The sequence below is a fragment of the Rhizopus delemar genome, genomic scaffold (genome assembly GCF_000149305.1).
Source record: "Rhizopus delemar RA 99-880 supercont3.2 genomic scaffold, whole genome shotgun sequence".
Classification (NCBI taxonomy): domain Eukaryota; kingdom Fungi; phylum Mucoromycota; class Mucoromycetes; order Mucorales; family Rhizopodaceae; genus Rhizopus; species Rhizopus delemar.
In genome coordinates, this window is record NW_027137828.1 from 1,493,770 (window position 1) to 1,521,737 (window position 27,968).

The window sequence follows — 27,968 nt, forward strand, 5'->3', positions numbered from 1 at the left end:
TTCGTACGAGCCAGTTAATATGAAATATGCTAATCAGATAGACTCTTATGAAGTGGTAAAGACCGACACCGCTTATCTGAATGGGGGCAAGGTTCAATTCGGAAACAAAGTTCGAATGTTTCTTAACTTGCTCTTAAAGAATAATGAAAGAAGCAAGGTGCTGAAAAGTGAGATGAAGAAAAACTGGGGAACAGAGAAAGAGATTGTGGCAATTATAAAGGCAATAACGGAGCAGATAAACAAGGTCAGGCTGGCTATATCGTCAAGAAACATTGAAGATATGCCTAAAGAGTTTTTCTCCTCAAATGATTTAGATAAAATCCGTAATTTTTTTTTGACTCATATTCGACGGATTATCGATTTGCGAAAGGCTCGATCTATTATGACTGCAAAGCTAACCCTCTCAAACACATAAAAGGGTACTATGGACTATCAAGCATGTGCGAAGCGCTTCAAAACAAATCATTCAATTACTTTCCATTAAGAAAGGGCTTCATGCCATCGTGCATGACGATTGATACGTATATTTTAAATACTCAAATCTTGAAGAATTCCATCATCAGCCACTTGGATAAAGAAGTAATATGGGGTGCCGTTCTTGATGTTACATCAAAGGCGATGAAACCATAAGGAGAAAGAAAGTTAATGAAGCTTAGAGGTACGATATACACCGATGGCGTAGGTGTGTTGGTATTAAAGCGAAACTACGATACGAAGAAGAAAGGTGGCAGCAGTGGCGGAAAGCCAAAGTCTATTGAACTAGACGAATTCCAGTACATTGAGAAGTTGGGAAAAGAAGATTTATTGGCTGGTGCTGACAAATGCGTATTAATTGATTCTGGCCGTAGAGACTTGCTTTGTTGTATGCATGAAAAGAGCACTGTTAAAAATAAAATGATTTACCGATGTACAAACAACCAAAAAGCAATCGAAATTAAATCCAGAAAATCCAGGAAGCTCAGGAACAACTTGAAGAGAGACGAAGCGATTGCATTCGAGCTTTTCCTATCGCATTTCTGATCTTCAATTGTCAACAAAGACAAGTTTGTCGAGTATCTTCAAGAAAGAGCCAAAGTCACCCCAGTCATGAAAGTGTACTACTTAAATGAAGATCTCCCTGCAGCAGAAGATCAGGGTGCCGATGGTTTCTTACCCTTTAGAAAAATGAAACTTGAGAGTTTCATCAATCGGCAACAAGCAAACAAATGGCTAGCCAAGAAGTTTAAAGAGAGGTTTAGGAATGGTGCTATCTTAATACTTGATAATTGGTCGGCAGGAAATGTAAAGTATCATGAACCCATTAGAGGCGGCGAAATGAGAAGAATGCTAGTCAATGAAGGCTTCCAGGTGTATCTTCTTGACCAGTTACGGGCTTCTAGTCTGTGCCCTTCTTGCCAGAATGGTGAACTTGAAACGTTTAAAAAGGTACAGAACCCTAGACCATATCAAAGAGAAAAGTATCCCATTGCAGATTGTCATGGCCTTTTAAGGTAAGTGCTTTTTATATGCGAGTAAAAGAAAAAAAAATAACAAGCTTTCATAATTTCTGCTCAGGTGCAAAAGCCAACGATGCTTAAAGGCTGTGACGAGAACAATAGAAGCTACTGATAAAGTTCCTCTTTGTCGTCTTTGGAATCGTGATATGGCTGCTACATTAAACTTTAGACATATCCTTTTTAGCCTGCGTGCAAATGGTGAAAGACCAGAACGTTTCTGCAGATCAAAAAACCTCTCTCCACCGGCTCTAAAAGAAAGAATATGTCATCGTCATCAGCTAGCACTAGTCAACCGACGAAAAGACCAAATAATTCTTTGTAGTTACCGCTGCATTAATCTCAGATACAGTGTAAGCCTTTGAACAGTAATATAAGGGGTTGCTCGTCAACATTTTTCTGAACATTGATGCTTCGTCACTCTTTCAAATTATGAAAAGTAGAACTGATGATAATCAAGGACAAATTAAAGGTATGTCAACGGAGCTTACAATCTACGGCTACAACGAGGAACCTCTGCCTTCAGTCGAAATTGCACATCGGAATAAAGATGCTGTCTTCAACTCTTTGTTCGATATGGAGAAGGTCCAACATACATGTGAATCCAATGGTTTGAAATTTGGTCAACGAATGTCAGTCCTTCCCAAATTGAAAGTGGTACGAATTCTTGGAGTAAAGAAGACAATTGTGCCTCCAGTTAAACCTCAGAAGATGTTCTACTTGAAAAGGATTTTGAGAGATCCCAACATTCTTCTGGAAGGACAAAAGCCATTGGAGGATTTGAAAGCCGAGACAGCCAAGCTTGAAAAAGAAGTCAAGTCACTTGATCAAGAAAGAGAAAAAGCATTGAAGTATCAAAAAGAACAGGACTCCATCAAGAAAATAAAGGAATTGCGAAAAGAATGGCACAACAAAGTGGATAAACAAACTTTGTACCAGAGGATCGAAGAAGAGAGACATTTGAGAGATAAAACTTGTCTTAAAATCAACGACATCGAAGACCAATTGATGGAAAAGAAGCAAGTGTTGTACTACCAGCGAATGGCTATCAGACATAATTCAAGAATCCATACCGTTGACACTACAAGCACACTACCTACAACGAAAAAGGAATTGAAAAAAGATTCGCGTGGTCTAGTCCACAGTGAAGCATGTGTGCCTCGTGATTTTGAAGATTTTACATTTTGCGGCACAGATAACGAACTTGTGAATATGACAGCAGCTGTCCCTTTTTCTTTGAAAAGATTTTCATTTCACCTCAAGCTACACAATTACTATTCTGTTTTGAATGATGACAATAAAGCAGCTCCAGTGGTACAAGACATTGAATTTCAGAAATATTTGAAGACCCCAAAGGCAACCACCATATCAGCCAGCGAGATAGATTTTGGCTGTGGTGCATTCAAACAAAGGGTCAAGCGCCAAACAGGAAAGAAGCTCACTAGAAAGGGAAAGGAGGTACAACTGATTGAAAATAGTCTTTCTCAGAAAGTGACATCAACTTCAAATGTGTCAGTTGAACAATTCAAACATAACTTTGACGCGCATGTTGAACATCGCAAAAAACTGCGTGACTTCTATAACACTGGCAACAGAATGAATGAACGCCGACATCGTGAAATTCAGAAGTATAGATTCACTCATCGAATATGCACAAAGGAACGAAAGGCACTGTCTCAAACTTCTGGTAGTAACTTCTCAGGATGATGGAAGATAATTGAGTTCTAACGCGCTTTAATAGATAATCCTTCAACAAAGAAGAAATTGGTCATGTTCATTGGAGACAGAGGAACCGGAGTCGGTTCCCGCATCAAAGGATTTAAAAGATACGGTGGACGGTGGAAAGAGGTCATCCACTCTGAAGCAGCAAACGTTTGCATTACCAATGAGAACTTGACTTCCAAAACTTGTATTTTTTGCTTTCGACGACTGACGCATTCCCCTATATCAGTAACAAAAAACAGAGGGATTTTTTCAAGGAAGGTCAAAGGCAGCTTCTACTGTACAAACCCGCTGTGTGTTTCAGTTCTGTCCAAATGTGCTGCCAAGTCGAGAGATCCTCTGTCAGCGCTGGCAATCGGTATCGTAGGTCTTAGTACTATTGTTTGGCGCTCCGTTACCAGCATTTAAATCACATAAAATCAGCAACATTGAAGCTGAAAAATACATTGTATTAACTTCTCCCTCCAGATTTGAAGAGGAGACTGGCAGCTATGCAGTAGTTCTAGAGGTAAGAAAAGGGTCAAGCAAGGTTGATCACCCAGAAACAAAATTAAAATTTATTTGTCTGATAGTGACGGTCACTCATTAACAAAGTATACTTTTCGAGCTTGCTTAATTTGCTTTTTTTCTTTATTGATCTTTTTTTATATAACCTAATGCCAAGTTCACAAAATCACTTGAAGCGAAGGTACTTTGTTGGAAGTTTGGCGTTATCAGCGGTGATATTTATTTGGGTAGCTTCTTCATTTGTGATGAATGTAACTGTAGCTTGTACTGATTAAAAAAGGACCTAAACTAAACTTTCTCGTATAGAATATGTTTTCAGATCTTAAATACAATAAGCCTTTTATGATTACTTATATAAATACAACTACATTTTCTTTATATATGCTGCCTTATATATGCAGTTTTCGAAAATATAAAATTGAGTCCTTAAACGAAAAGTAAAAAGAAACAAGATCAAAGATAACAGACATTTTCTCATATTTTTTTAGTGGTGCTTCTGAAACCGAGGTTAGACTGCTTGGTAACGATAATGTAATAATATTATTAGATTTCTTAAATTATTTAATATAAATCTTTTTAGACAGTAGATGATACGGAGGAGGAACCAGAGACCATACAGTCAGCATTAGACACAGTAGAGACTATCAAATTGAGTTTAACTTTTTGTTTTCTTTGGTTCTTAGCCAATTATACAACAAATGCTAGTCTAGCCTATACAAGTGTTACTAGTAGCACAATTTTATCTTCCATGTCAGGTAATTAGAACTTGATGCAGCAAAAGCCTTTCCCTTTGTTCAATTGTTTCTATGTAGGGTTATGTACATTATTTTTGGGATCATTGCTTAGGGTTGAACCTTTTAGCTGGACGAAAGTGATTGCAGTTTTTACAAGGTTCGAAAAAGAAAGAAATAATCTAATACACACGGATTGATTATATTGTAGTAACGAGTACGCTTTAGTTTTACTGGTGTCATTCTCGTATCCTATTCAGATAATTCAAACATTGACGGGTTATTGTCCCCTAGTTCACCACTAATAGGTGACATACTAGCTTTATGTGGCGCTTTATTTTATGGATGCTATACAAATCTGTTGAAGTTAAAGATTGGAGATGAATCTCGTGTTAATATGCCTTTATTTTTTGGGTTTGTTGGCGTTTTTAACATGTTATTCATGTGGCCATTCTTCTTTGTCTTGAATTACTTTGAACTAGAAAAGTTTGAACTACCATTTTCATCTTCAATTTTGATCATGATTTTATTAAATGCTTTCATTGGCACTTTTTTGTAAGTTAATTCTTGCTTGTAACATAACAAAAATCTTGATGCTCTCTTTCTTTAATAGGTCTGATTATCTATGGCTGTTAGCTATGCTTATGACATCCCCTTTAGTGGTCACTCTTGGCGTCTCGCTAACGGTAAATATTTATTTATGATGAACACATTCGCTTTACTTAACTTGACTGTTATAGATACCCTTGGCAATAGCAGGTGATGCTGTGTTCAAACATTTTGTACCTGAACTAGAATATGCATTCGGAGCATTGTTGGTTATCACAGGATTTTTTGTAGTAAACATAGCTACTTTATCGAATATAAAAGAAAGAGAATCATTAAGATCCAGGGATTATGAGTCATTGATCAATGATCCAGAAGAAAATGAAGCAGGAGCAGTCCAAGCTTTAAATGACATTAACACTTACAGAAAGCAAGGTAGTAGTTCAGGAAACAATTTGTATAAGTAAAACTACTGAAGTTCACTCAGTGTTTATATAAGCTAATAATTCAAAACAAAAAAATAAATTCATCGATTATAGAATAATAATCGTAGTATTTCTCTTGATAAAAGCATCTTTAAGTATAGCAAATATTTGGCAATCGTTTTTATGATTACATGCTTTCCAAAAAAAAAAAAAAAAAAAAAAATTAAGTGTATTATATTATATATAAAAATAATTATTGAGGATTGTAGATTAATTCTGTACCAAAGACGAAATCCCAAATCTTTGAAGTAATACCGTAACCGCCTTCATAGTTCTTATAATGATGTGCCATATGATACTTTTTCATTTCCTTAAAGTGATATTTAAACACCTTTGCATGATGAAGATAGTAGTGAGTACAATCATACAAAATATACCCAAAAAATCCACCAGCCACTACACCATGCGCCATCATAGGAGGAAATAAAAAGTGTCCTAATCGAACAAGTGGATAAGCCAGGATCACAGCCAATGCAGGAGGCATGACGAGTCTTAACCTAATATAGAATTTCAATATCACTGATTGAATTCTAAGCTCCATTTAATTATATTACTTACCTATCCATGGGTAAATAATGGTGAAATCCGTGAGTAGCAAAATGTAAAACAAAAGCGAGCTGATGATCTGGTAGAAGTTCGTCTAAATGGAATAAGAATCTATGCAAAAGGTATTCCAATAATGTCCATATAAAGATACCCAAACCAAAAGACATAATAGTTCCATTTTGATTGCCATACTTAAGTGATAAGGATACTTGGTAAGCTACATAAGGTAACCATATAGTAGGAATCATATACCAAGCTGTCTTTGTCAGTGGTTCAAGTAAAGGATGACCAAAGAAAATAGCGGGCTCAGGCATATAGCGAGGCTTGTGCACTTGTTCTAAATAAAACTCTTTGGTAAATCTTGCTCGCAGTAACTGAGGAATAAGAGCCTTTCGTAAATCCAAGAATTGGTTGGTTTTGACATCAGAAGTTAAATCTGTTTCTTTTGGTTTGAAATCTTCTTTCACAAATGTCTTGCTTTCTTCCTCAATTTCTAACAATTTCATACGCTTTTCATGGATAGATTCTTCTAAATAACCAATGCAGTACTCTTCTAGTATTTCATAGGCTGAGTCGGAATGTTCATGCTCAAGTACATCCTTCATAACATCAGTGACATCTTTGCCTGCATAGTCTAAGATCAAGTCATCTCCCCCTGGGTGACCGTGAATAAATTCTGTAACATCATATACTTTGTTCTTATAAGTCACCCAGCACGATTGAGGCTTTGTATGTGTTGACACTTCTTTCAAGCTATATCTTTTCATCTATGCGGCAACTAGTATGAGAAAGAAAAAAGAAACAGCGGAAAAAGCATACATCTCAGACATCTATCGTTATTGCCGGAACGCAGTTGATTTTTTTTTTTATTTTCATTTATTTTTTGAGTCAAACAAATAAAACGGTAGTAAATTTTTCATAATCAAGATAAATTATTTTTTCAATTGAAAATATTTCAAGTTTTTAGCTTATAACTCCATAGAAATACCATTCAACTTTAGCTTTTGGATAATACCACAGTGAAAGATAATCTTGTTAACACCTCCAGTTGGACCAGATTCAACAAATTCTTTTCCGGGAATCTTTGCTGGCTTCGGATCGGGATAAACTATTTTATAAAAGACATCCTTGTAACATGTCTTTACGTTCAAAAGCCAAACAGGTCGAGTGTCATTTGCAACATCATTTACATATCCATTCCATATACTGAAATCCAAACGATCCAATGATGTACGAGGCATGTTGATAACAACCAAATAGTTACTCTCGCGATCTGGAATATTTTGATGTATACCATTATATACATTATTTGACAAGCAAAGCGTTTTCAAATTACTGCAGCAGTTGGATATATCTGTAAGAAGTTTTGTGATTACAAAAGAAGAATTGATAGATAAACTCTCGATCGTCTTATTAGTATGATGCTTAATTGAACCTAGCGAATATTTTGTAAAGCTGATGCTCTTCAAAACACGGTAAGTTTCAATAAAAGAACTGATAGGACTTTTTTCTTCTGCATCATGAATATTAAAGCCATTTTGCACCATCTCTAATTCGTTAATATATGATGAAAACTTTCCAAAAAAATGGTGTACATGCTGTAGCAAATTAACATCATCACATAGATCCAAATTGATATCAAGAGTTGACATGCCTGTCAATCTTTTCTTCCATTGAATATCGAACTTGGCAAGCCCATCATATCTTTGAAGAGTCTTTTTTATGCTTATTTTTGTGTAGCACTGGCCAATATTTCCTTTGTTGTGCGCCTTAAATAAACAATCAAAATAGTTGCGAAGCATAGTATATATGTGGTGGGTGTTAGTGTCTGGCTTATGTATTGTCAACAAATTTCCGATGTCTAATTCGACACAGAAGTTGGCAGATGCATACATATGAGCTATTATATTGTTGAAGGCAAAAGGCCCCTTTACAGCTTCTTGTTCTGAATATTCTAGTAATAATCTAAGCCTATTTAGGTTAGGACATGCGTGCAAGAGAAAGTTCATCAGGTTCTTTTGTCCTTTTTCATCATAGTTTGCAATATAAAGTTCTCTGACAGAAGGGCGTAAAGTGATTTGGCCATGCCTCTTGACTTGTACATTGACAGGGAAACTGGCGTACATTCTTTGCAGGCGTGGACAATTACTTAGAACTGATTCAAGCTTTTCCATTGTACCAAGTGGCGTAAGTGGAATATCAAGTTTTTCAATGCAAGGAAATTTACTCAAAAACTGAAAATCTTTATAACCGCGTTCGTCAGCTACTACATGCGTGAGAGAATTTCGATAGTTGTATTGAACATTTAGGTTGCAATTAGGAAGCTGTTTTAAATGCTTCCACCTTAAGTTCTCATGGGAATCGGCCAACAGACAAAGGAACTCATCCTCAAAATTTTCGTTCAGTGTAACTGCCTTTTCAACATTGGGGCAATACTTGAGAAGCTTGTTAAATCGGGCTCGCGTAAAAACAGGTTCACGCTCTTCACCGTCGATGTCGAAATCCCATGGATTGCCACTATTAAACATACATTCGTACTGACCACCAACATAAGGACCAAATTCGATACCTTTTACAAGCTGACCGATGGGCAAAAGACTAGGGAACACAGGTGTAGCAAGAGCAGCGAGAAAAATGTCTACTTGGTCTTCGTCGATAAAATGAACTTGTTCATACAATAAATAGGTGGCTCGAGAATACCAAGCGCGACAAACACACCGGCAGTTGCCAAGGCTTCTAGGCGGTAATTCTTGAAACACAAGCTGAAGTATTTCGTCTGGAAATTCTTCAATTTTCAACATTGCAATGAATTAAAAGAAGAAGGAAAAGAAAAGAAAAAACATAAAAAACAAAAACTTAAAAAGGTGCTTTCATTGGACAATAGCAACCTTTGTATCACTTAAAAAATCTTTCATTAATTGTTTAACAATAGTAATAATAATAAGGGTAATTCTATACAATATTCTACATTGACCTCCTGCTTTCTGTTGCGGAAGATACAGTCTTTTTAGGTAAAGGAGTCTGCTGCTGTGGATGCTGAACACCCACCACCCCACCACCCATAGACGCACTTTGAGAAGAGTGACCAGTTGTTTTACGCCTCATAATGTTTGAAAAGGAATTACTACTTGTTTTCTTCTTTTTTGATACCATTACTGGACTTGCATCTTTACTAGGGTTTTGTTCTCGCAATCTTTGTGCATGTCCTACAATACAACTAATCAGGTCATTGTATGTCTCGGAATCCATCAGCAACTGCTCCTTTTGATCCAAAAGATGCTCAAGGTACTCTCCTGCTTGTTTCTGAAGACGAGTAAGTTCTGTGACCATTGCATTCAGTTTGACATTAGGAAATATACGAATTGTTTCTTTCAAATGCGTTAGCATATATTACTTTTATAAGTGATTTAGTTACCTTCTGTAAGTTCACAGTAGGCTCTCGCAATATCAATATCAAGTTCTAGATCTTGGTCTGCCTCCTTTTTGGCTTCCTTTTCAGTTTCCTCTATTTCGTTTGTCAAAATTGATAACCCCCCTGTTACCGATGCAGACCTTAAATGAGTCTGTGAAGCATTTGGTGACGTTGGTGAAGACGTTGTAGGTGAAATAGCAGAGGGTTTCCCATCCAAATAATTTGTTTGTCGTTTTTTAGCTAAATGTGGTGATGAAGTGCGAGCCACAGAAGACAATTTCTATTAATCAAACACTGAGTCTTTTCATACAAAAAGAAATATATGAAAAAAAGTATACCTCTTCTGTACTAAAAGTAACACCCAATGCATTCAAGTAAGCTTTGTTTGCTTCTGATCTTGTCCACTGAAATGATCCAACGGCACCTGTTACTGGATTATGAAAAACTGTATCCCGAGAAAGCTTGTCCCATAAATCATAACTATTACTAAGGTTTAATCAAAATTATCTCTGAAAATATGCGCATTACCTGCATGTTGTATTCAAAATATTCGTTGGGTTTTCATTTTCATCTGAAAGAGAAGATATGTCTTGACAATAGGACGGGCTCAGCCATAGGCGGTTCAAATAATCCCCTATAAAGTGTGAGGCTTCTTCAGGATTTTTTTCAAGAGTTTCTGTCTATAATATTGCATATTAGAAGGGTTTTGGGATTAAGCTAGGTATGGGTCATACATAAACATCAGCTTCTGTAGGCGTCTTTGGATGATTATCCTCCATTGAATCTCCTTCTTGCATCCTAAAGCTGTCTTTGGATTGATTTTCTGGGAAATCTGCAGTCTGTTCAAAGTCATCAAAGTCGCCAAAGTCGTCGTCATCGTTTTCGTTTGCATTTATAAAGTCATCGCCAAACTCATTATCATTGAAATCATCAAATTCATTCTCTTCTTCGTCCACTGCTGCATCTTTAAACGCCTCAAATTCGTCATCTTCTACCGTTTTGTCGTTTTCTGGTACTTTATCCCATTTAACTTCAAATTCAGTATCGTCTATTGTTGTTTCGCCATTTTCCGTATTGTACTTTTGTTCTTCCGCAAACGCATTGGGTACAGTATTTTCTACTTTTTCATTTTCTTGCGTTTCATTTACTTTTGTATTTTCAGAAAATTCAAATATATCACCCTCTAATGCTTTATCATTCTCTTCTGTTTTGTTATTCTGCGCATCTTCAAATGCTTCAAATTCATTATCCTCTACCACATTATTGTTTTCTTGTGCATCAAGCTCCTCTAATTCTTTAGGTACTTTAAAATCATCGACTTTTAATTCATTATTGCTTTCTTTTAAATCATTCTTTTCTATATCTTTAGATGTTTGAAGTTGGTTATGATTTACTATTTTTTTAATTTCTCTATCCATTTTTGCACAAAGAAAAGAAATGAGAATCGGAGCTATAAAGAAATGTTCACAAGCATTAAAAATCTTTCACAAGGAAATAAGCTGGTATAATGTATTAATAACACAAGGTTTTATTAATATTTAGCAAGCACATCCTTGATCATACTCTTGTCTTCCATTTGGTATTTGGATGGTATCAGGAAAATCACTATACACAAATTTTAGCCTATATACAATTTTAAATATACATTTACTTACATGTCAACATCTGTCTCTTGAGATAACGCATTCTTTGCAATTGTTTGAAAAGCTTGCTCTACATTAATAGCTTCCTTTGCAGAAGTTTCAAAGTAGCTTATCTTTATGTGAATAATTTTTAACTTTTTGTAGTATCTACTTACGGAACATTGCCTTTAGATTGACACCAAGCCATAGCACGCTTTTGTGAAACCATCCTTTTACTTTCTTCAACATCAATCTTATTACCAAGAAGTACAAAAGGGAAACACTCAGGATCTCTAGGAGAAGCTTGAACTAAGAATTCATCACGCCATTGATCTATTGAAAGCTAAATATACATAAACTCGTGTTTTTATCGCTTTGTTTACCTAATGCTTCAAAGCTTTTACTGTTATTCACGTCATATGCAAGCACACAACAATCAGCACCTCTGTAGAATGCAACACCCAAGGATTGGAAACGCTCTTGACCTGCTGTATCCCAAATCTACTTAAGCAATTTTTAAATGCAGCTGGTTTTATGATAGGAAGCGTTTACTTTTACCTGCATTGTCACTAAACGATCACCTACCATTACTTCTTTAGTTAAAAAGTCTGCTCCGATAGTAGCCTTGTACTGATTAGAGAATTTTTTATTAACATATTGGTTCATTAACGAAGTTTTTCCAACACTATAATGAGCGTGATTCTTAATTCCTATTGAACACATACATGATAAGGCGCTATTCTTATTTACCCACTATCACCGAGAATAATAACCTAGAGATATATTAGTTAAAAGACTAACTTCTTTGTGTATAACAACTTGTTGCTATTTACTTTCAAAAGGACTTTCTTACGACCTGAGGCCATTTTTTAGAATAAACAACAAATAAGCGAAAAAAAAAAAAAAAAAAAAAAAAAAAAATAGAACAAAAAACCCTTCCATTTCTGTCACACACGTATCATGTAACTTTTTATTATTCGTTTTCTTGTAAGCTACGTAATAGGTCTTCAGCAGAAATAGATGGTGCTAAAGAATTTACAGAGGATATACTGTCTCTGCGAACAGAAGAATTACTTGGCCTTCTTTTAAATGACTTTGAATGCTTAAACATTCTACGCACACGGCTCTTTCTTCTTTTAGTCAGTGATTCACCTGAACGAAGTTTAGCTAATAGATCATCTACCAGTGGACCCTCTTCATCTTGTTTTGTATCTGAATTTGCCTGAAGCGACTTTAATCGCTTTTCTTCCATTTCCTCTATACGCTTTTGTTCACGTTCTTTGTTTTGGGTATACTTTAATTCTTCATAGGCACAAGTCTTCCAGCATTCGATAAACTTAGAGAATATAGCGAAAAATTCATCAGGCCTTATAGTCTGAGGGTTCTCGCCATAAAAAGTCATTACATTCTTCCATTTAGCATCCATATTGATGTAAAGAGTCTCAATTTCTTCGAATCGTTCCATAACAGAGTTACGGTAGTCCTCCATAACTACATAAAATCTATCTTGTTCTAAATCGACTTGACCTCCTTTCCAGTAGGTATCTAGTTCAATTCCAAGATGCCTTAGCCCTTGACGCATATCTGTATATTCTTGAACAATATCAGAAATACTCGCCATGACTAAAAAGGTTTAAATATGTAAGAAAACATTTTAGAATTCAAAAATAGTAACTTACTTCTAGCAGCTTGAGGAACATCTTTAAGATCATCAATAAAGTTTAATATATGAGAGAATTGTTGACGAATAACACCAATTAAGGTATGAAGAAGCGTTAAGTTAGAATTGTCGGTAGCTTTAGTATCAATCAACTAAATAAAGCGTTATAAAAGGTTTTTGTGTATAACTAGAAAGCATGTGTACCTTATTGATGCTTGCAATCCTAAATCCATAAGCACCTCCCTGAAGACTTGTTGCATTCATGTAATTACCCAACATCAGGACTACAGATAAAAGTTCCTTCAAGGCATCTGAATTATGTAAAGCATCACATGCATCCAAGACAGTAGCAAGGCTTGTCTTGAGCCGATCAAATCGCTCCCAAAACTGAACTCTAAAAAGCATGTACTTCAACCTTGCTTCGTATCTATAAATTCGCATCATTTCTACAGTAAATTGCTCCGGTAAATCCAATTTCATGCATTCTGCTTCTGAAGCTCGAATGTATTTTTGCATGACAACTAAATTGTCTTCTTTGTTGGGTATATAAGTCATGAGGTTGACCAAAAAAGTCTCTGTACACAGTCTATCATCCATAGCCAATATATGTTTGCGTGCTTCCTTAAATGACCCCAGTTGCTTAATTTGTGGCAAAATGGCTATATCTGTTTGTGCACATTCTTAATCAGTACTTTGGAATAAACTCCATTTTCCTTTTTACTTACTAATATTTCTATTCTTATCCTTTGTTAAAAACTTGATTAAATCATTATCGATATCTATCTTCTTTATCTGAAGCCTTTTTTCTAAAAATTTGTTTTCTTTGGCTGGAAATAGTGACTCAATAGTATTAAACACCCCTTTTTCTTTCAACTTCTCTTCCAATTTTTGATGTAAATTGCTGTTTTCTGTATCCCACAGTGTTTGATTTGTTGCTTTGACATCCAGTTTTTGCCACTGGAGATTCTTTAGTTTAACTTGAGGATAGTGCTGCATCTCTTTACGAGCTGGAGTAGTTGAGATAGGTGCTGCTGGTATATTTGGTGTCAAATGATTAGTAGCTGTGCCAAGCGATGGTGGAGGTGGTGGAATGGGTATATCTAAATGATGCAAAAGAAGATAATTAGCTTTTGTTAAGAGTTTTAACAAACGATAATGCCTTACTATTAGGAGTAGCTCCAGGTGTAAGTATTGATACTAAGAACGAAAGAATGTGAACAAAAAAGGAATAATAAAAGAGGTGCTTTATGGTCAAATACTAACCTGAAGTAGCAGGTGGCGGAGGAGGTGGAGGTGGAACCCCTGAAGACGTGGTTACTAGAGGATTTTCAATAAGTGAGATATAATTATGTGCTGTGTTACTAATATTTACCATGAGACGCAAGTACTGGTGGAAGTGGAGGTGGTGGAGGTGGCGGGGCTAGAGAGAGGAGCGGTGATGAAGAAACGGCAGGTGATGCTAATTTTTCCGAAGAATTACAAGAAGAATATACAGAATCTCTAGTCGATGAATCCTCTGCTTGAAGCAATACACATGGTTTAATGTTTGGTTTGGTCCAGTAAGTTACTATTTACCTGGATCTGAAGATTGAGTGTCAATGGATATCTTTTTGTCCTTGCTTCCGGCTGTTTTCTTGTTAAAAAGAGGCATAAGCAGATTACCAAACGTGAAACTTCCAGAGTTCTTCATGCCTTTACCAAACCTACTCGGGACCTTTGAAGGAGAATCCTATAAAGATAACTATTAGCAACTAGTTTCCTAAATACTCTCCTTCTTTTTTACAGTGTCTGAATCTCGATCCTTTTCTGAAGATTCTTCTTCCGCCAAGCGGTTTTGTAGCATGGCAATTGTATCTTTGGAGGTTCTCAAGAGATCTCTTAGTGAATCATTTTCATCCTTCAATTCACTAATGCGTCGATTGATATCTTCAAATTCTAATTGAGTAGGTAAAATTCGTAGTTTACCGATCTCTGCTTGTAGTTCTTCATTTTCAGCCGTGACTGATTCAAACTGAGCTTTCAGCTTTTCCAGCTTGGGTTCAATTTTTTTTAGACGTTCCAGTTCACGATAGCTCTGAATAACTGCACCAACAGCAACACCGAATGTTGAGGAAAAACTTTCTGTATTTTCATGAGGTCTTCTATCCATTACAATTTGTTGAATAATTATTTGAATCATGCGGTAGTAATGATATCTACGTATTTACAAGATGAGTTTTTTCTATACATGAAAAATTTTCTACAAGTTACTTTGTATCTGGATCACCATGAATCCATAGCAAATATTTGAGGACAGACATAAGTTGTTCTGAAGCCCGCGGTGCCTGTGATATACTTTCAACTACACGCTCAAATAATTCAGAGGGTTGAGAAACATCCGAGGATAAAGATATGTCTTCACTAAAGGCTTCATCCATATCTGATTCTAAAGTTTCTATACAATCCTTAATTTGAATATTCAACAGATCGTCTTCCATCTTTTTTAACTTTGGTATAATGGATTGTAACCCGGACGCATTAAATTGATTTCCCATATAAACACGATCGTTTACATCTCCTGGTATCTTTATGAGCGCATTAACTAAAATCATATTTGAAAGCTAATTTTATACATCATATTAATAATTTAACATCAAATATGTATCTTTCATTAAATTACAGCGTATTCAATCAGATAATTCCACGGTATTCGATGACCTTCATCATCCACTGTTCTTTCAAAATCTCTCATCCAAGAATCAAATAAGCCCAAGTCCTTTCTAAACTTTCGCAGTATTTCAAAACCGCGCACAACATGTTCATAACCATCTGAATAGCATAAAAAGGCCAAAAGTTCACATACTGTCTTTCTTGTTTGCCACTGAGGACAAAGAATTGAAAAGACAACGGTGTGTATATATTCAGGATGATCCATGGCTTCTTGTTTTCCTGATATTGTATTTACAATAGCCTTTATAGACTTCACTATTTCTACTTCCAGCTCTAATGCAACGTCTTTTCTATATTCTGTTGTGTGATTCAGATAGTCCAAAGCATATGAAAGTACATGGAATCCTTTTAATTGAATGAATTTGCTCACCCAGCTATATAAAGAGAAGTTAAGTTAAAATTAATCTAATACACAAATGCTAGTCTTTACTCAACCGATCGAGTTCGCAGAGCCACTTCAAGCCTTGCAGCAATAGCTACTGTGACAGATCGGAGGTTTGGATCCAAAAATTTTCGAATAAAGAACTCTGGTGAATTTTGATCTGTTTCAAAAAAGTGATCTCTTAAATGGCCAGGTGATATACTCTTTATCCTTGTTGGTGTTTTTGGGCTGGAGGGAGTCAGACTGCTACTCGTACTGGAGCTCAATTGTGTGGTAATAATCGCGTGCGGTTTTTCAATTAATCGAGTGGGTGTCGATAGTGATTTTTGTGGCTGTAACTCATCCAGGCTACTGCGGCTGGAGGGTGGCTGCTTTGATTCTGTGTTCATCATCTTTATCTTACTGGGCTTCACTCCTGATATTAATAATTCAGCCTGAAGTTCTTGGTTAATCATGAGCCATTTCTTTTCAAGACCCCATTTGTCCATGCTTTGTATAATTCCAGGATTATGAATGCCACGACGAGCCTAATTATGCATTATGAATTTTTTTTTCTTTTTGTTTACAAGTTTCTTACAAGCATATCATTAAATAACTCATTGACTTCATTTTCTGGTGGTATACCTTGGTCTTGTGCAAAATGAATTTCTGCTGCACCTGGTTCAAAGGTTGCATTATTTGTAATAATTTGTCTATGCAGTACTGTGTGTGTAACCAGTCAATTTTATTACTGTTATTCTGACACATTGAAATTTAACTTACTATTTGGTTTTGCTTTTATTGTAAGCATACGCTTCACAGCTCGAGACTTTGGTGATGAGGTTGGACTCATGGATTGTTTCGGCTTATTGTTTTTGTTTTTGTTAAATATTCCGTCCATTGAAAGAATTTTTAGAAAATGTATAGGAAAATTAATGAAAAAAAAAAATTAAAAAATTAAAAAAGAAAGGAAGGACATACTGTCTTCCCAAAATATTATATTGTTTTCACGGCCAATAGGAAACTGTTGGACCGAGTTTTAGAGAAAAAAATCATGTTAAAATAATTGACATTCTTAAAGAGTCAATTGAATTATACTCACAGTTTGTATTTCTAACGTCTTTATTTAATTTAACTGGTAAACATGGCTTTCTTTTCCTTCAATGCAAGCAAAAGAACTACTTTTTTATTGGCTTTGCAAAAAAAAAAAATCTCGAAAATAATGATGTAATACAAGCAATCTCCTCAAAGACAGCGAATGATAAAGTGTCAATTGAAGGATGAAACAGAAGGAGGTAATCACCAACACATGAAAAATTTCCTTTTTTCTTAATTTTTGTTAATTTCAAAGTGATTTCACGCGGTATTTAAAAACGTTTGACAAAAGAGGCGTCTTTATGCAACGCTCTTAAAAAGCACAGGAATTTATTTTTGGTCTGTGCTTTCAAAATATCCCTGCTGTAGTCTCTTTATGAGCAAGTAAATATAATAGAAGCGACTATTTCAGCATTTTTAAATTAAATTGGCGCTTTTTTTTTTTTGCTCAATGTAAAATTGTACATACAAATCTATCAATTTAAAAGGGATCCATTAAATATGAAAGGTATAGCAACAAGAATGTATTATTTCAAACTATTAAATAGACCAAGACTCATTTAACATCGTTCCATGCTTTTTCTTACTATAGCCTAAAAACACGATATTATTTATTATATAGTTTTTAAACATAAGCTACTTCATCAATGCCCAAGCTTCTTCTAACTTGTATCAACGCTACCAGCTCCTTTATACTTTCTTCCAATATAATAACATTATTTAAGAGCATTGATATTGTAATTTCAGTGCTTTTATCATGACTTTTTTGGGCCTTGGATGGATCTATCCCCGTCTTGGGAGCAAACGTATGTTCATCTTCATCATCCAAGTCTAAAATCGATTCTTCTCGTTCATTTACAAAGTGAGATGGGAAAAGAGGTTGAATACGCATGGATGTTGTTTTTTTTATGTGGAGCGCAAGTGGAGAAGCTGGATTGTTCATTATTGCATTCATATCGATTCGAGATGGGCCAAGTATGGGGGGTGAAGAAGAAGAAGGAGATAAAGTAGGACTCTCTACTAACGCAGGGGTCCTTAAAACAGAGGGCCTTCTGTCACTAGGTAAAATAGCAACAGGCGCAGGAGAAGTGGTGCTGCGCATGATGATGGCCTTTTTATCAACAAAGGACACCTCACCTGCAATCAGTGCCTTACGACGTTCTTCAAGAAGTTCTTCAAAGGAGGGTATCTCAGATCTATAATATCCTACTTGCTGAGTCAGGGTACGCAGCAAGGTAAAAAAGGTAGGATAGGATTTAAAGAAGGTTGGTTGAGTCTTCTTGATCGATTCTCTCTCTGCACCAAAATCAACACTGCGATCATCTTCATCATCATCTTCATCCACGGGAGCTGTGACTTCAAAGTGTGCATAGATGTCTTGACTGCGGATTTTAGGTGCCCGTAAAGGTTGATCTTCGGGATTCAAGACCAAGATGTCGTCAGGGCTGGTCTGATCACTTTCACTGAATGATATCCAACCCTCAAGACTGCGGTAAGGGCATACGGCCAATGCGGTCACAACGCCTGTCAGGGCCAAGTTTAGTTCTGTAGATTGTGTGAAAAAATGGCTGAGAAGACTCAGGAGGATTTGAAGCAATCGATCCGATGGGCGGATACGATGTCTAAAGAGAGGTCGTCGTGTAGTTAAACTCGGTTGGCGCTCTTTTTCAAGATCCTCATAGCGTTGACCGTATTTGAAACTACGTCGTCGTTTGGCTTTGATCGCAGCCTGGTCCACGCCTGCGCGGTCATCAGATGGTCTTGTATGCTGGTAGCAACCGTCTCGATCGATGGTCATTTCTAAGTCGCGAAGGTATTCTTCGTATCCGTTAGATAAGATATCCTTGGCATGAGTCGAGTCAATAGCAAGAATGAGAGAAAAGTAAAGTTCGACTTCACGTAGATGATGAGAAACGGTCGTTGGCTTTCTGTTACTTTCGGGATAAATGGAAAGCAGCCGAAGAGCATATCGGCAGTGATGTGTGATCAATGTCTTCAAAAGTTTCAAGGTGGCAATAACAGCTGTTTGTGAATTGGATTGAAGTCGACTTAGGATTAAATCCTTCAATGAGAAGTGGGTCACATCAAGATGTCGCACATTATGTGTCTCATTAGATTCTTCATCTTCTTCATCCATCAGATAACCTACAACGATCCTTGCCAAGTCTTCTTGCTGAACTGTTTGCAAGATCAAGTCAATGTAACTTATCACAGCTACAGAGGAACCATCTGTATCTGAGCATTCGAGGATGGAAGGGTACAAGATATTCTCTAAAAAAATGGTTCGTACATTATTTAACAGGCAAAGACAGATGTCTCCATTTGGGCATCGCATCAATACATCCTGACAGAACTCGAGTAGCTTGAGGAAAGAGTCAAGTTGGTATCTGAATTCAGGTGAATTTGAATACTCAATGCCTATGCCCAAAGGGAATTGTATGAGAGGGTGGGTATCAGTGGAATATTGGCCGAGGATAAAAGTGGTTGGATTAGAATAGATGGCATTATCTTCATCCTTGACAACCAACTTTCTTGGCAATTGAGAGTAGAGTGCGCCGAGTCCAGCGGCCATGATGGTTGCAAAATCAGATCCTAAAATGAATTCACCCAACTCATCTCTAGCCATCTCCATCAAAAATAACAATCCTGTACGTGCAAAATCACCCGAACGTCCTTCTCGGTGTACAAATCGCAATAGATATGTAAATAGCAGAAATTCATATTCAGGTGGTTTTTGTTGCTGTTGCTCACTATTAGATATAGGATGTTCTATGTTCTTTTGTGGTGTAGTCAACCAATGTTTGTCGTGAAAAAAAATATTTAAAAGAGCTGGAAAACCGTGTATCTTTGAGCATATAATATACATTAAATCCACTAGATCATCGTTATATAGTTCACTTTGATGATCATCCAATACACAAAACCGTAGTAGTTTGATAGTAGGTCTGTGTACTGCATTGTGAACTAAAAATCTATCATCCAGCAAATCAACCATACTTGCGATGGTTCGAATGGCTTCACCTCTAAACCCAACCGGGTAATCTGCTTTTTCAGCTACATTAACAAAATACTGCAAGATGCCATTCTTCAAAAAATATTCCATGCAGACACCGGCTGTATTATCCTCTTGTCTTGCTTCTTCGTCTACCAATAAATCGACCATTTCCCTCAGCTTGACTGGTATTTCAGTTTGCTGTACATGAATATTGGCCTTTCTGTCTTCTGTTATAAATATATTCTGGATTGAAACTTTTAATAAAAAAATAATTCCCAAACATCAGAAATTAAGCTTACATGAACATATTCCCAGCATTTGTGAAATTTAGCCAGTTGCATTGCACTTGTAGGCTGCACTTTTGGAGGAGCAATACGCTTTTTGAATTTAGCAAAATAGTCCATTAGTTATATTAAATTGAGGAGAAGAAAAAGAAACATAAACACAAAATAGAAATCACACATGTAAATTGAAGTTTTGTGTAATGTTTTTGTCAATTCAGAAAAAAAAAGGGGGAAGGGGAGGGAGCGAATTTTTTTTTTCAGTCTTTTATTTACTGTTATCAGATACACAACAAAAAACAATATGGAACCAAAAATACAACTTTTCTTTATAAACATACAACATAAACAACCATAAATGAGCTTAAATTGACCATAAAGTATAGACTTTCTGTAACGGGAACTGAAATATACAGTGTAATTTAAATATCCGCATATAAAAATGTTGAAAACAACCATTTGTTAATTTTTTTTTAACTACTTTTTTCCCCTCGCAAAATGGCAGATTATGAACAACAAGCAAGAAAAAATATCAAAGAAGCACAGAAGAGATTGAATTCATGGAGTCTTCCTTTTATTGGCTCTCTTAACTCCAGTAGATATGAAGAAGCAGCCGAGTTATACGAAAAGGCAGGAAATATATTTAAGCTGGCCCAACAATGTAAGCAGCTGTGCTTATTTTTGGCGTATAAAATTAATTTTTTTCAATAGGGAAAAATGCGGGTGATGCCTTTACAGAAGCAGCTGTGTTGTTTATGCGGGGAAATGGTGCCAAGTTTGAAGGGTCAAGGGCCTATGACAATGCAGCAAAAAGCTATAAACGAATAGATCCTAAAGGTACAAAGAAAGAAGACAAAGTGAAAGAAAGAGGTTAATAATAATTTATTAGCGGCTATTACTGCTTTAGAAGCAGCAGTTAAATTGGATCAAGAAGGTGGAAACTTTAGGTCTGCAGCAAGACATTATCAAGACATTGCAGAATTATATGAAAATGAGTTAAATAGACCAAATGATGCTTTTAAAACTTATAAAGAAGCAGCAAACTTGTATCTTGCAGATGAATCACCAGCGTAATTATAAAGTAAAAAGGAAAAAAAAAAAAAAGACTTACATAAGTATTATATATAGCTTAGCGAACAAGTGTTTACTTAAAGTAGCTCAAATTTCAGCTGATTTAGAAGATTATCCAACTGCTATTGAAAAATATGAACAAGTGGCTGCTGCATCAGCAGATGATCCTTTACTCAAATGGTCTTTGAAAGAATATTTCCTTAAAGCAGGGCTGTGTCATTTATGTACGGATGTAAGTATATTTTCATTCAAAAGGGAAAGATCACTTAGATCAGTTATTAGGATACAGTGAAAACAAGTCAAGCATTAGCTAATTATTGTAACATGGATGTTTCATTTGAATCGACACGAGAATATGCTTTATTAAGAGGAATAATAGATTGTGTTAATCAAGGCGATATTGAGCGTTTTACACAAATAGTGTACGATTATGACAAGCTAACAAGATTAGATGCTTGGAAGACTGCAGTGCTGTTGAAGATTAAAAAGGCAATTGATTGTGAAGATTTACGTTAACTAAAAAAAGCGGATATCATTTTATCCATAAAATAACAATGTCATGTTATCCTCTCTTTTCTTTTTTTCTTTTTCTTTCCTTAAAACTTGTAAGGTTATTATTATTTACAATCAACAATAAACGCTAATATTTATTATTTGTAAAAATTAGTTTAAACTTTGATATATACAAATATGAAGGCTAGATTTGTATTGAAAGCGACTGTTTATTATATGCATATCATAAAGAAAAGAAATCCAAAATTTAGACACGAATTAATAAATATACCAAAGAGAACATTAACAAACCCAAGGGAACCATCAAAGAATAATGGATTTGATAATATAAATGATGATTATATATTACGAGTAAAAGAGATTATTTCTAGTTCAAAAGAAAAGTAAGATACAAATCTCTTTCTTGTTTTGTGCTCATGCAAGAAATTAGGTATGAAATATTAGAGTTGATGGGACAAGGTACATTTGGACAAGTAGTTCAGTGTAGAGAATTATCAACCAATCAATACGTTGCAATCAAGATCATTAAAAGACACAATGCGTTTACAGCCCAAGGAGAAAAGGAAATTAATATTCTAAAAATGGTAATCAGCATCTTCTCTTTCTTCTCCTTTTTAATCGTTTTTATAGCTCAATCAAGCTTTAAATGACGATATGAATAGATATTTACAATTGCGCGATCATTTTGTCTTTAGAGAGCACATTTGTATTGTATTTGAGCTACTTTCTGTTAGCTTACATAAAGTATTAAGACAAAGTCCACAGTTGTCAATATCAGATATCAAACCAATAGCTTTTCGTTTATTGGAAACTCTTGATTTATTAAAAAGTCTACATATTGTTCACACTGATTTAAAGCCTGATAACATTTTACTAAAAAGGTAAAAAAAAAAAAAAAAGAGCTCATTACAAATGAAGCTGATATTTGTACTAGCTCAGATGATTTACATGATGTAAAACTCATTGATTACGGGTCTGCTTGCATAGAACATGAGATGCCTTTAAATTATCATATACAAACTGCCTTTTATCGTTCTCCTGAAGTGATCCTAAGGATACCTTACGATTGTTCTATCGATATGTGGTCATTTGGTTGCTTTGTTGCTGAGATGTTTATAGGAAAACCACTGTTTCCAAGTGGAAATGAAGCATTTTTGTTATACATGATGATTGCTACATTAAAGTAAACAGAGAGCATACAATATGAGTTCATTAACCTTATTTATCTCAAGATCTTTACCTCCAGATTCTATGCTTAAAAAAGGAATTAAATCCACAGCATTCTTTCATCTCAAAGGAACACAAAGCGATGTAACCAGATTACGCGAGAAATTCACACATGATTTTCAAAGCCTGGATGAAAGAGTCATGGGCTGTGAATCGGAAGAGACGAATGAAGGTACAAGGATAAAGTTCATCAATGTTCACTCACAACACTATAGATCGTATTTGCTTACTAGATTTCTTAAAAAAAATACTTGTTTATGAACCAGACAAAAGATATACTCCTCAACAAGCACTAAATCATCCTTTTATCACTTCTTCTCAACCTCATTCAACCAGTCATATTCACACATCTTTATCTACCTCACCGACAACTGAAGAAAGCAGTGAGATCAAAACACCGCCAATCAAAATTCTACCCTCTACAAAGCCATTAAAGTCAATACTAAAGAAAAAGGAAAGTATGGATTTGAAAGGTTTAGTATCACCTCCTCAACCACAACTGGAAAATACATTAGACAGTACAATTGCTTTCCTTTATCAACCTAGACCTTTAATACAACCAGATCCATCTTTGCTTCAAAAGAATCATTCTCATCCGACATTAATGATGTATCCTTCTTATTATCCTCAATATCAACCCAACCAATCATCTCGTTATTTCTCTCCTTAAATGCTTTGTACAGTCAGTACGATTGATATTGTAGGTGACTGAACAGTAGCTATCAATGGTTTAAAAATAAATGTCATAAAATAAAGTCTATCTGTCGGTTTGAGTTGAACTAACAGTCGTTTTTATTCAATCCAAACTGTAGCAAAGTTCACCTTCTTTTCTCTCTCTCTCTCTCTTTCTCTTTTTTTTATGAAGACGGATAAAAAAAAATCTGTATGATGAACAAGGGAGCAAGTTTCATGATCTAATATCGCATTGAAGAAACCATCTCTGAAAAAAAAAAAAAAAAAAAAAAAAAGGGCCGGTTTCAGGGGTGGTTTGTTCAATGCAGTATTATTTTTTTGTAACACTATTTTATTGAAAGTTATTTAATAGAAATAATGAAAGCCACACGTCATGTTAAGTGGTATACTTTTAATATAGACTATGACATCGAAGTTTTTCAAAAGTGGTTGAAATAATTTGCTGTGGTGTAAGAATGGTGTTCCATCGAAAATATAACGCCAGTGTGCTCACCAGATGTATAGTAGAGCGTGTGAGCAGATTCTCAGTAATCGTGAATTATCTACAAATTCGAAACGACTTAAGTTCCTTAAAATGCTTTCAGCATCTTCGGGATGAAACTCGAGATAAGATGCAAATCGAGATAGGACTCCTTGCCATGCGGACCATTTGAATGGACAATGAATCAACAGGTGGTTAATATCTTTCAGTGGATCATGGCATAGGCTACGAATAACGGAGACAGTAGGATCAAACCGAGACACAGATGAGTTACAATAAAGCTTGTTGTATATAAAACGGAACCAAATTATTCTAGCTTCAGGAAGGATTTTCAATAATGCGATATTAGATCATGACATTTATTTTTAAACCATTGATAGTTACTGTTCAATCACCGACAATATCAATCGTACTGACTGTATCACGTATACATAAAAATTGAGCTTAAAATACTTTTTTTCTCTCTCTCTCTTTTTTATATAAAATGTTGCTTTCAGGTAGGAAAAGACCAACAGTTCATTCAAGTTGTACCAAAATCAAGAGGTAAATAAAAGGATGTAGTAAAGCCAAAAATAATGCTAACTGCTTGAGAAATTTAAAGTATTATTGATCCAGATCGTCGATTGAAAGAAAAGGTTTGATTTGTATATTGAAATATCATTTCTTTTTTATTCTAAATTAAAGTGTAGAGAACAAAAGAACTTTTGGAAACATTTTATCCGCATGTTGATATTATACCCCAAGAAGAAGGGCTTCCTTTAATTGATTTAAAAGAGAAACCATTTGATTTTTCAGCACATAGTCAACAACTTGATAGGGACCAGCAACTACTTTGGACATTAGCTGGCGCGCTCTTTCACGGTCACCTTCATGACTGGTTACGAGAATTAGTTGCGCCTGGATTAAGCACAAGCTTAGATCAATTCAAAAAACAGTATACCCATGACCCCTTTGCTATCGTCTTTATCTATTTGGCCTATGGTGATCGAGAGAGAGCAGGTGAAGAAGCAAGACGATTAGGTGATTTTAAACTGTCACTGTACATTGTTCATTCAAACACCAAGAATATTTCACTGACACTAACACAGCAAATCGAGACCTTGGTAAAACAGCCCGAGTGGCGGGAACAGTATAGCGATTTCAGAAAAAAGTGTTGGTATTTGATTACGGGTACATTGGGATATGTAGAAAAAGGGTTGGTAATTACAGAGCATGTGAGTTGGCAGTGTGCACTTGCCATGTACTTGTGGTATGGAGAGAACCCTCTCAGCTTAAATCACTATAATCAAACCCTGCACCTTACCAAGCATGACACAGCTCAACTGACCATTGCTCAGCAGACAGCACTCCCCGATCCTCATTGTTTTTGGTATCAACTCTTGCAGTGTTGGATAGGCGATCCAACTATGGCGCACTTACAGGATTGGCCAGTTGATTTTCTTTGGATGCTCAGCCTTTATGGACCTCAATTTGTTCCAGAGGATATCTATATCATGCAGTGGTGTGATGAATTAGAAAAGATGGGAATGGTAGAGTGGTCTATTTTTGTTTCCCTTTCTTTAAAGAAGACTGCAACTGAAAAAATCAAACATCTTTTACGACATGGTGAGTGGGAAGATGAACAGAAACTGATAGAACAATTTCAGATACCGAAAAAATGGGTCTTTATCGCAAAATCATTGAGGGCGCATGATGATTGGGATTTTGAAACAGAGTATGAAAATCTGATTGAAGGTGGTTTACTAGATGAAGCTATGATGGCCTTGTTAAATTTCCTTTTGCCTAAGCATTTTTACAGTATGTGATTGATAGGAAAGAAGGATTAAAAACTCATCTTTGTATTTAGGTACGCCTACTGCATTAAGAACAAGTTTAACTTATATTATGGAGTTTACAGATCAAGAACGTGAAGATGTAAAATTACTAAAAGAAATATACATGTATTTGATTAATCAAGACAAGGAAAAGAAAGAAGAGTTGATAAAGAAAGTTGAGGAATATTCAAACTTGTTGAATTCTTATCCTAATGCCTATCAGTTAATGATGAATTTAATAGAAGCCATTAAAAAGAAAGTTTAAAAAACAAGTTTTAGTGAACATAATCTCTTTTGACAATCGTATTGAATGATTCAGGATTAAAAGCGTATTCTTTTACAAATTCAGCTTCCATCTCATGCATACGTGAACCAACCAAGACAAGTGAATGAAGAGGCCCACCAAAATCGACGTTTAATAATTCTTGTAATGTGCCTGCTACAATCTTTTGACTGTCTGTGCCAATACGTGCACAACCAATAGCTAATGAATCAGGTTTACAGACACCTTCTTTGCGGTTTTCTTCTATTTCTAATAATTGCTCAACAGCTTGATTGACAGTCATGTAGCGAGGTGGTTCATAAATCAATCGTCCTCTGTGGAATAAGCATAAATTTTTTTTTTCACTTCAAGTTCATTTTATCTCACCTTGCCATGTTTTCGATACTTTGTTCCTTGACTTTGATATCTAATAAACATAATGTGTGAAGACCTAAAACATGATTCTCTTTGATACGATCATAAAAACTATCTGGACGCCAAGTGTCCGTGAAGAAGACAATAGAGATAGTCTGTCCAAAGTTGTAAAGTTGAAGACCACATGCACCAACAGCGTTCATGATTGAAGCATTGTGAATAACCTTGACGGGAATGTTTAATTCACGCGCACGAATGACAAGATCAGTGTGTGTTGTAGCACCATAAGGATCACCAACAACAAGAAAAGAGACGTCAATCTGATCTGCGTTGGCAAGAATACTATCACTATCTGACTCGACCATTTCACGGTCAGCAATAACGACTTCTTTTCCATAATAAGATTCCTAGAAAGTGTTTATAAAAATGATTGTGATATATTTAGCTTATTTACAAGTCTTTCTTTTCCAATAGTCAATATAGAAGTATAAGCTTCTAAATAGATGCGCTCAGATTTCTTGACAGCTTCTAAACCTTTAACAGTGATATCTGTTTCGTCAGATAATCCAAGTCCAATAACGTACAACATCAAAAGAAGTATGTAAAAAAAAAAAAAAAAAAAAAAAAAAAATAGATGACAGACAGTCACTGTTAAATGCGGACTTTATGCTTCAAAAAGAGTATTTCTTTGGCAAGAGTTCTTTTTATTTAAAATGGACTACTCTTTTATGAATCTAATGTTAACTATTTTCTTAGGGACAATACAAAGTTAACTTTTCTAATAAAGATGATGTTAACCATGTAACTAATATTGATTTGATCTTTATTCCTGAATATAAAATGGGAATATCCTTGTAGAAAAAGAGAAAAAAGTTTTTATTACAGATAATGAGAGAGAGAAAAACATGTATTGCTTTATTGAAATATGACAATACTTGTAAATAGGATATATGTTGATTATAAGCCCTTTTTTTTTTCATGCAAATAAACCATTTATAGTTAACAAGGTTAATCCCTTCCTAGGATGATGAAAGTAATTCATTTTTATCTAAAGCAAGAGAGTGTCTGTGACTTGTTGACTTCATGACCTCTTTGTCAAAGATACAGTAAAGACCACGTGTAAATAATCATTTTGAAGCATTCAATAAATACGTCATCTCTAAACAATACATGCTTGTTTGTCAGCAGTCATCATGCTGACTCACGTGAATGATTCATTCCAAGGAGAGCAAGTACAACAGGATATGTCACGGGGCTAAAACATATAAAACTACACACACCTCTTTTTTTTTTTTTTTTTTTTTTTTTTTTTTGTTGTTCGATATAATCATAATGAATGACATGCTACAACTTTCGTTTGAAAAATT

The 27,968-nt window shown here is 35.4% G+C and overlaps 12 protein-coding genes across 12 annotated transcripts; 6 read left to right on the forward strand and 6 right to left on the reverse strand.

Moving 5' to 3' along the window:
- Positions 1–1,086: 1,086 nt before the first annotated feature.
- Positions 1,087–3,200, forward strand: RO3G_02804 (uncharacterized protein; the record flags this gene model as incomplete). The annotated part of the gene is made up of 4 exons (XM_067657395.1): positions 1,087–1,490; positions 1,555–1,694; positions 1,819–1,846; positions 1,937–3,200. 4 exons carry the CDS (start codon positions 1,087–1,089, stop codon positions 3,198–3,200), a joined length of 1,836 nt encoding a protein of 611 aa, XP_067513496.1.
- Positions 3,201–3,529: 329 nt separating this feature from the next.
- Positions 3,530–5,466, forward strand: RO3G_02805 (uncharacterized protein; the record flags this gene model as incomplete). Its single annotated transcript, XM_067657396.1, has 8 exons — positions 3,530–3,573; positions 3,639–3,723; positions 4,029–4,159; positions 4,211–4,253; positions 4,303–4,477; positions 4,672–5,008; positions 5,067–5,139; positions 5,194–5,466. 8 exons carry the CDS (start codon positions 3,530–3,532, stop codon positions 5,464–5,466), a joined length of 1,161 nt encoding a protein of 386 aa, XP_067513497.1.
- A 211-nt stretch (positions 5,467–5,677) lies between these two features.
- On the reverse strand, positions 5,678–6,635 carry RO3G_02806 (uncharacterized protein; the record flags this gene model as incomplete). The annotated part of the gene is made up of 2 exons (XM_067657397.1): positions 5,678–5,981; positions 6,043–6,635. The coding sequence occupies 2 exons, from the start codon at positions 6,633–6,635 to the stop codon at positions 5,678–5,680; spliced, it is 897 nt and encodes a 298-aa protein (XP_067513498.1).
- Positions 6,636–6,998: 363 nt separating this feature from the next.
- Positions 6,999–8,831, reverse strand: RO3G_02807 (uncharacterized protein; the record flags this gene model as incomplete). Its single annotated transcript, XM_067657398.1, has 1 exon — positions 6,999–8,831. One exon carries the CDS (start codon positions 8,829–8,831, stop codon positions 6,999–7,001), a length of 1,833 nt encoding a protein of 610 aa, XP_067513499.1.
- A 432-nt stretch (positions 8,832–9,263) lies between these two features.
- Positions 9,264–9,494, forward strand: RO3G_02808 (uncharacterized protein; the record flags this gene model as incomplete). The annotated part of the gene is made up of 2 exons (XM_067657399.1): positions 9,264–9,343; positions 9,434–9,494. The coding sequence occupies 2 exons, from the start codon at positions 9,264–9,266 to the stop codon at positions 9,492–9,494; spliced, it is 141 nt and encodes a 46-aa protein (XP_067513500.1).
- Positions 9,495–10,170: 676 nt separating this feature from the next.
- RO3G_02809 (vacuolar biogenesis protein) lies at positions 10,171–11,730 on the reverse strand (the record flags this gene model as incomplete). The annotated part of the gene is made up of 6 exons (XM_067657400.1): positions 10,171–10,852; positions 11,006–11,047; positions 11,098–11,193; positions 11,241–11,397; positions 11,448–11,565; positions 11,623–11,730. 6 exons carry the CDS (start codon positions 11,728–11,730, stop codon positions 10,171–10,173), a joined length of 1,203 nt encoding a protein of 400 aa, XP_067513501.1.
- A 307-nt stretch (positions 11,731–12,037) lies between these two features.
- Positions 12,038–16,647, reverse strand: RO3G_02810 (uncharacterized protein; the record flags this gene model as incomplete). The annotated part of the gene is made up of 13 exons (XM_067657401.1): positions 12,038–12,687; positions 12,744–12,876; positions 12,929–13,299; positions 13,450–13,824; positions 13,889–13,921; positions 14,097–14,183; positions 14,300–14,453; positions 14,508–14,919; positions 14,975–15,324; positions 15,384–15,807; positions 15,864–16,342; positions 16,393–16,517; positions 16,578–16,647. 13 exons carry the CDS (start codon positions 16,645–16,647, stop codon positions 12,038–12,040), a joined length of 3,663 nt encoding a protein of 1,220 aa, XP_067513502.1.
- Positions 16,648–17,514: 867 nt separating this feature from the next.
- RO3G_02811 (uncharacterized protein) lies at positions 17,515–19,461 on the reverse strand (the record flags this gene model as incomplete). The annotated part of the gene is made up of 1 exon (XM_067657402.1): positions 17,515–19,461. The coding sequence occupies one exon, from the start codon at positions 19,459–19,461 to the stop codon at positions 17,515–17,517; it is 1,947 nt and encodes a 648-aa protein (XP_067513503.1).
- A 1,202-nt stretch (positions 19,462–20,663) lies between these two features.
- On the forward strand, positions 20,664–21,752 carry RO3G_02812 (uncharacterized protein; the record flags this gene model as incomplete). Its single annotated transcript, XM_067657403.1, has 5 exons — positions 20,664–20,826; positions 20,877–21,002; positions 21,055–21,235; positions 21,294–21,468; positions 21,519–21,752. The coding sequence occupies 5 exons, from the start codon at positions 20,664–20,666 to the stop codon at positions 21,750–21,752; spliced, it is 879 nt and encodes a 292-aa protein (XP_067513504.1).
- Positions 21,753–22,165: 413 nt separating this feature from the next.
- RO3G_02813 (uncharacterized protein) lies at positions 22,166–23,646 on the forward strand (the record flags this gene model as incomplete). Its single annotated transcript, XM_067657404.1, has 5 exons — positions 22,166–22,333; positions 22,380–22,630; positions 22,684–22,932; positions 22,982–23,148; positions 23,192–23,646. The coding sequence occupies 5 exons, from the start codon at positions 22,166–22,168 to the stop codon at positions 23,644–23,646; spliced, it is 1,290 nt and encodes a 429-aa protein (XP_067513505.1).
- Positions 23,647–24,634: 988 nt separating this feature from the next.
- Positions 24,635–25,955, forward strand: RO3G_02814 (uncharacterized protein; the record flags this gene model as incomplete). Its single annotated transcript, XM_067657405.1, has 3 exons — positions 24,635–24,693; positions 24,752–24,785; positions 24,840–25,955. The coding sequence occupies 3 exons, from the start codon at positions 24,635–24,637 to the stop codon at positions 25,953–25,955; spliced, it is 1,209 nt and encodes a 402-aa protein (XP_067513506.1).
- Positions 25,956–26,239: 284 nt separating this feature from the next.
- RO3G_02815 (diphthine synthase) lies at positions 26,240–27,190 on the reverse strand (the record flags this gene model as incomplete). The annotated part of the gene is made up of 3 exons (XM_067657406.1): positions 26,240–26,561; positions 26,614–27,008; positions 27,056–27,190. The coding sequence occupies 3 exons, from the start codon at positions 27,188–27,190 to the stop codon at positions 26,240–26,242; spliced, it is 852 nt and encodes a 283-aa protein (XP_067513507.1).
- Between the last annotated feature and the right edge of the window lie 778 nt (positions 27,191–27,968).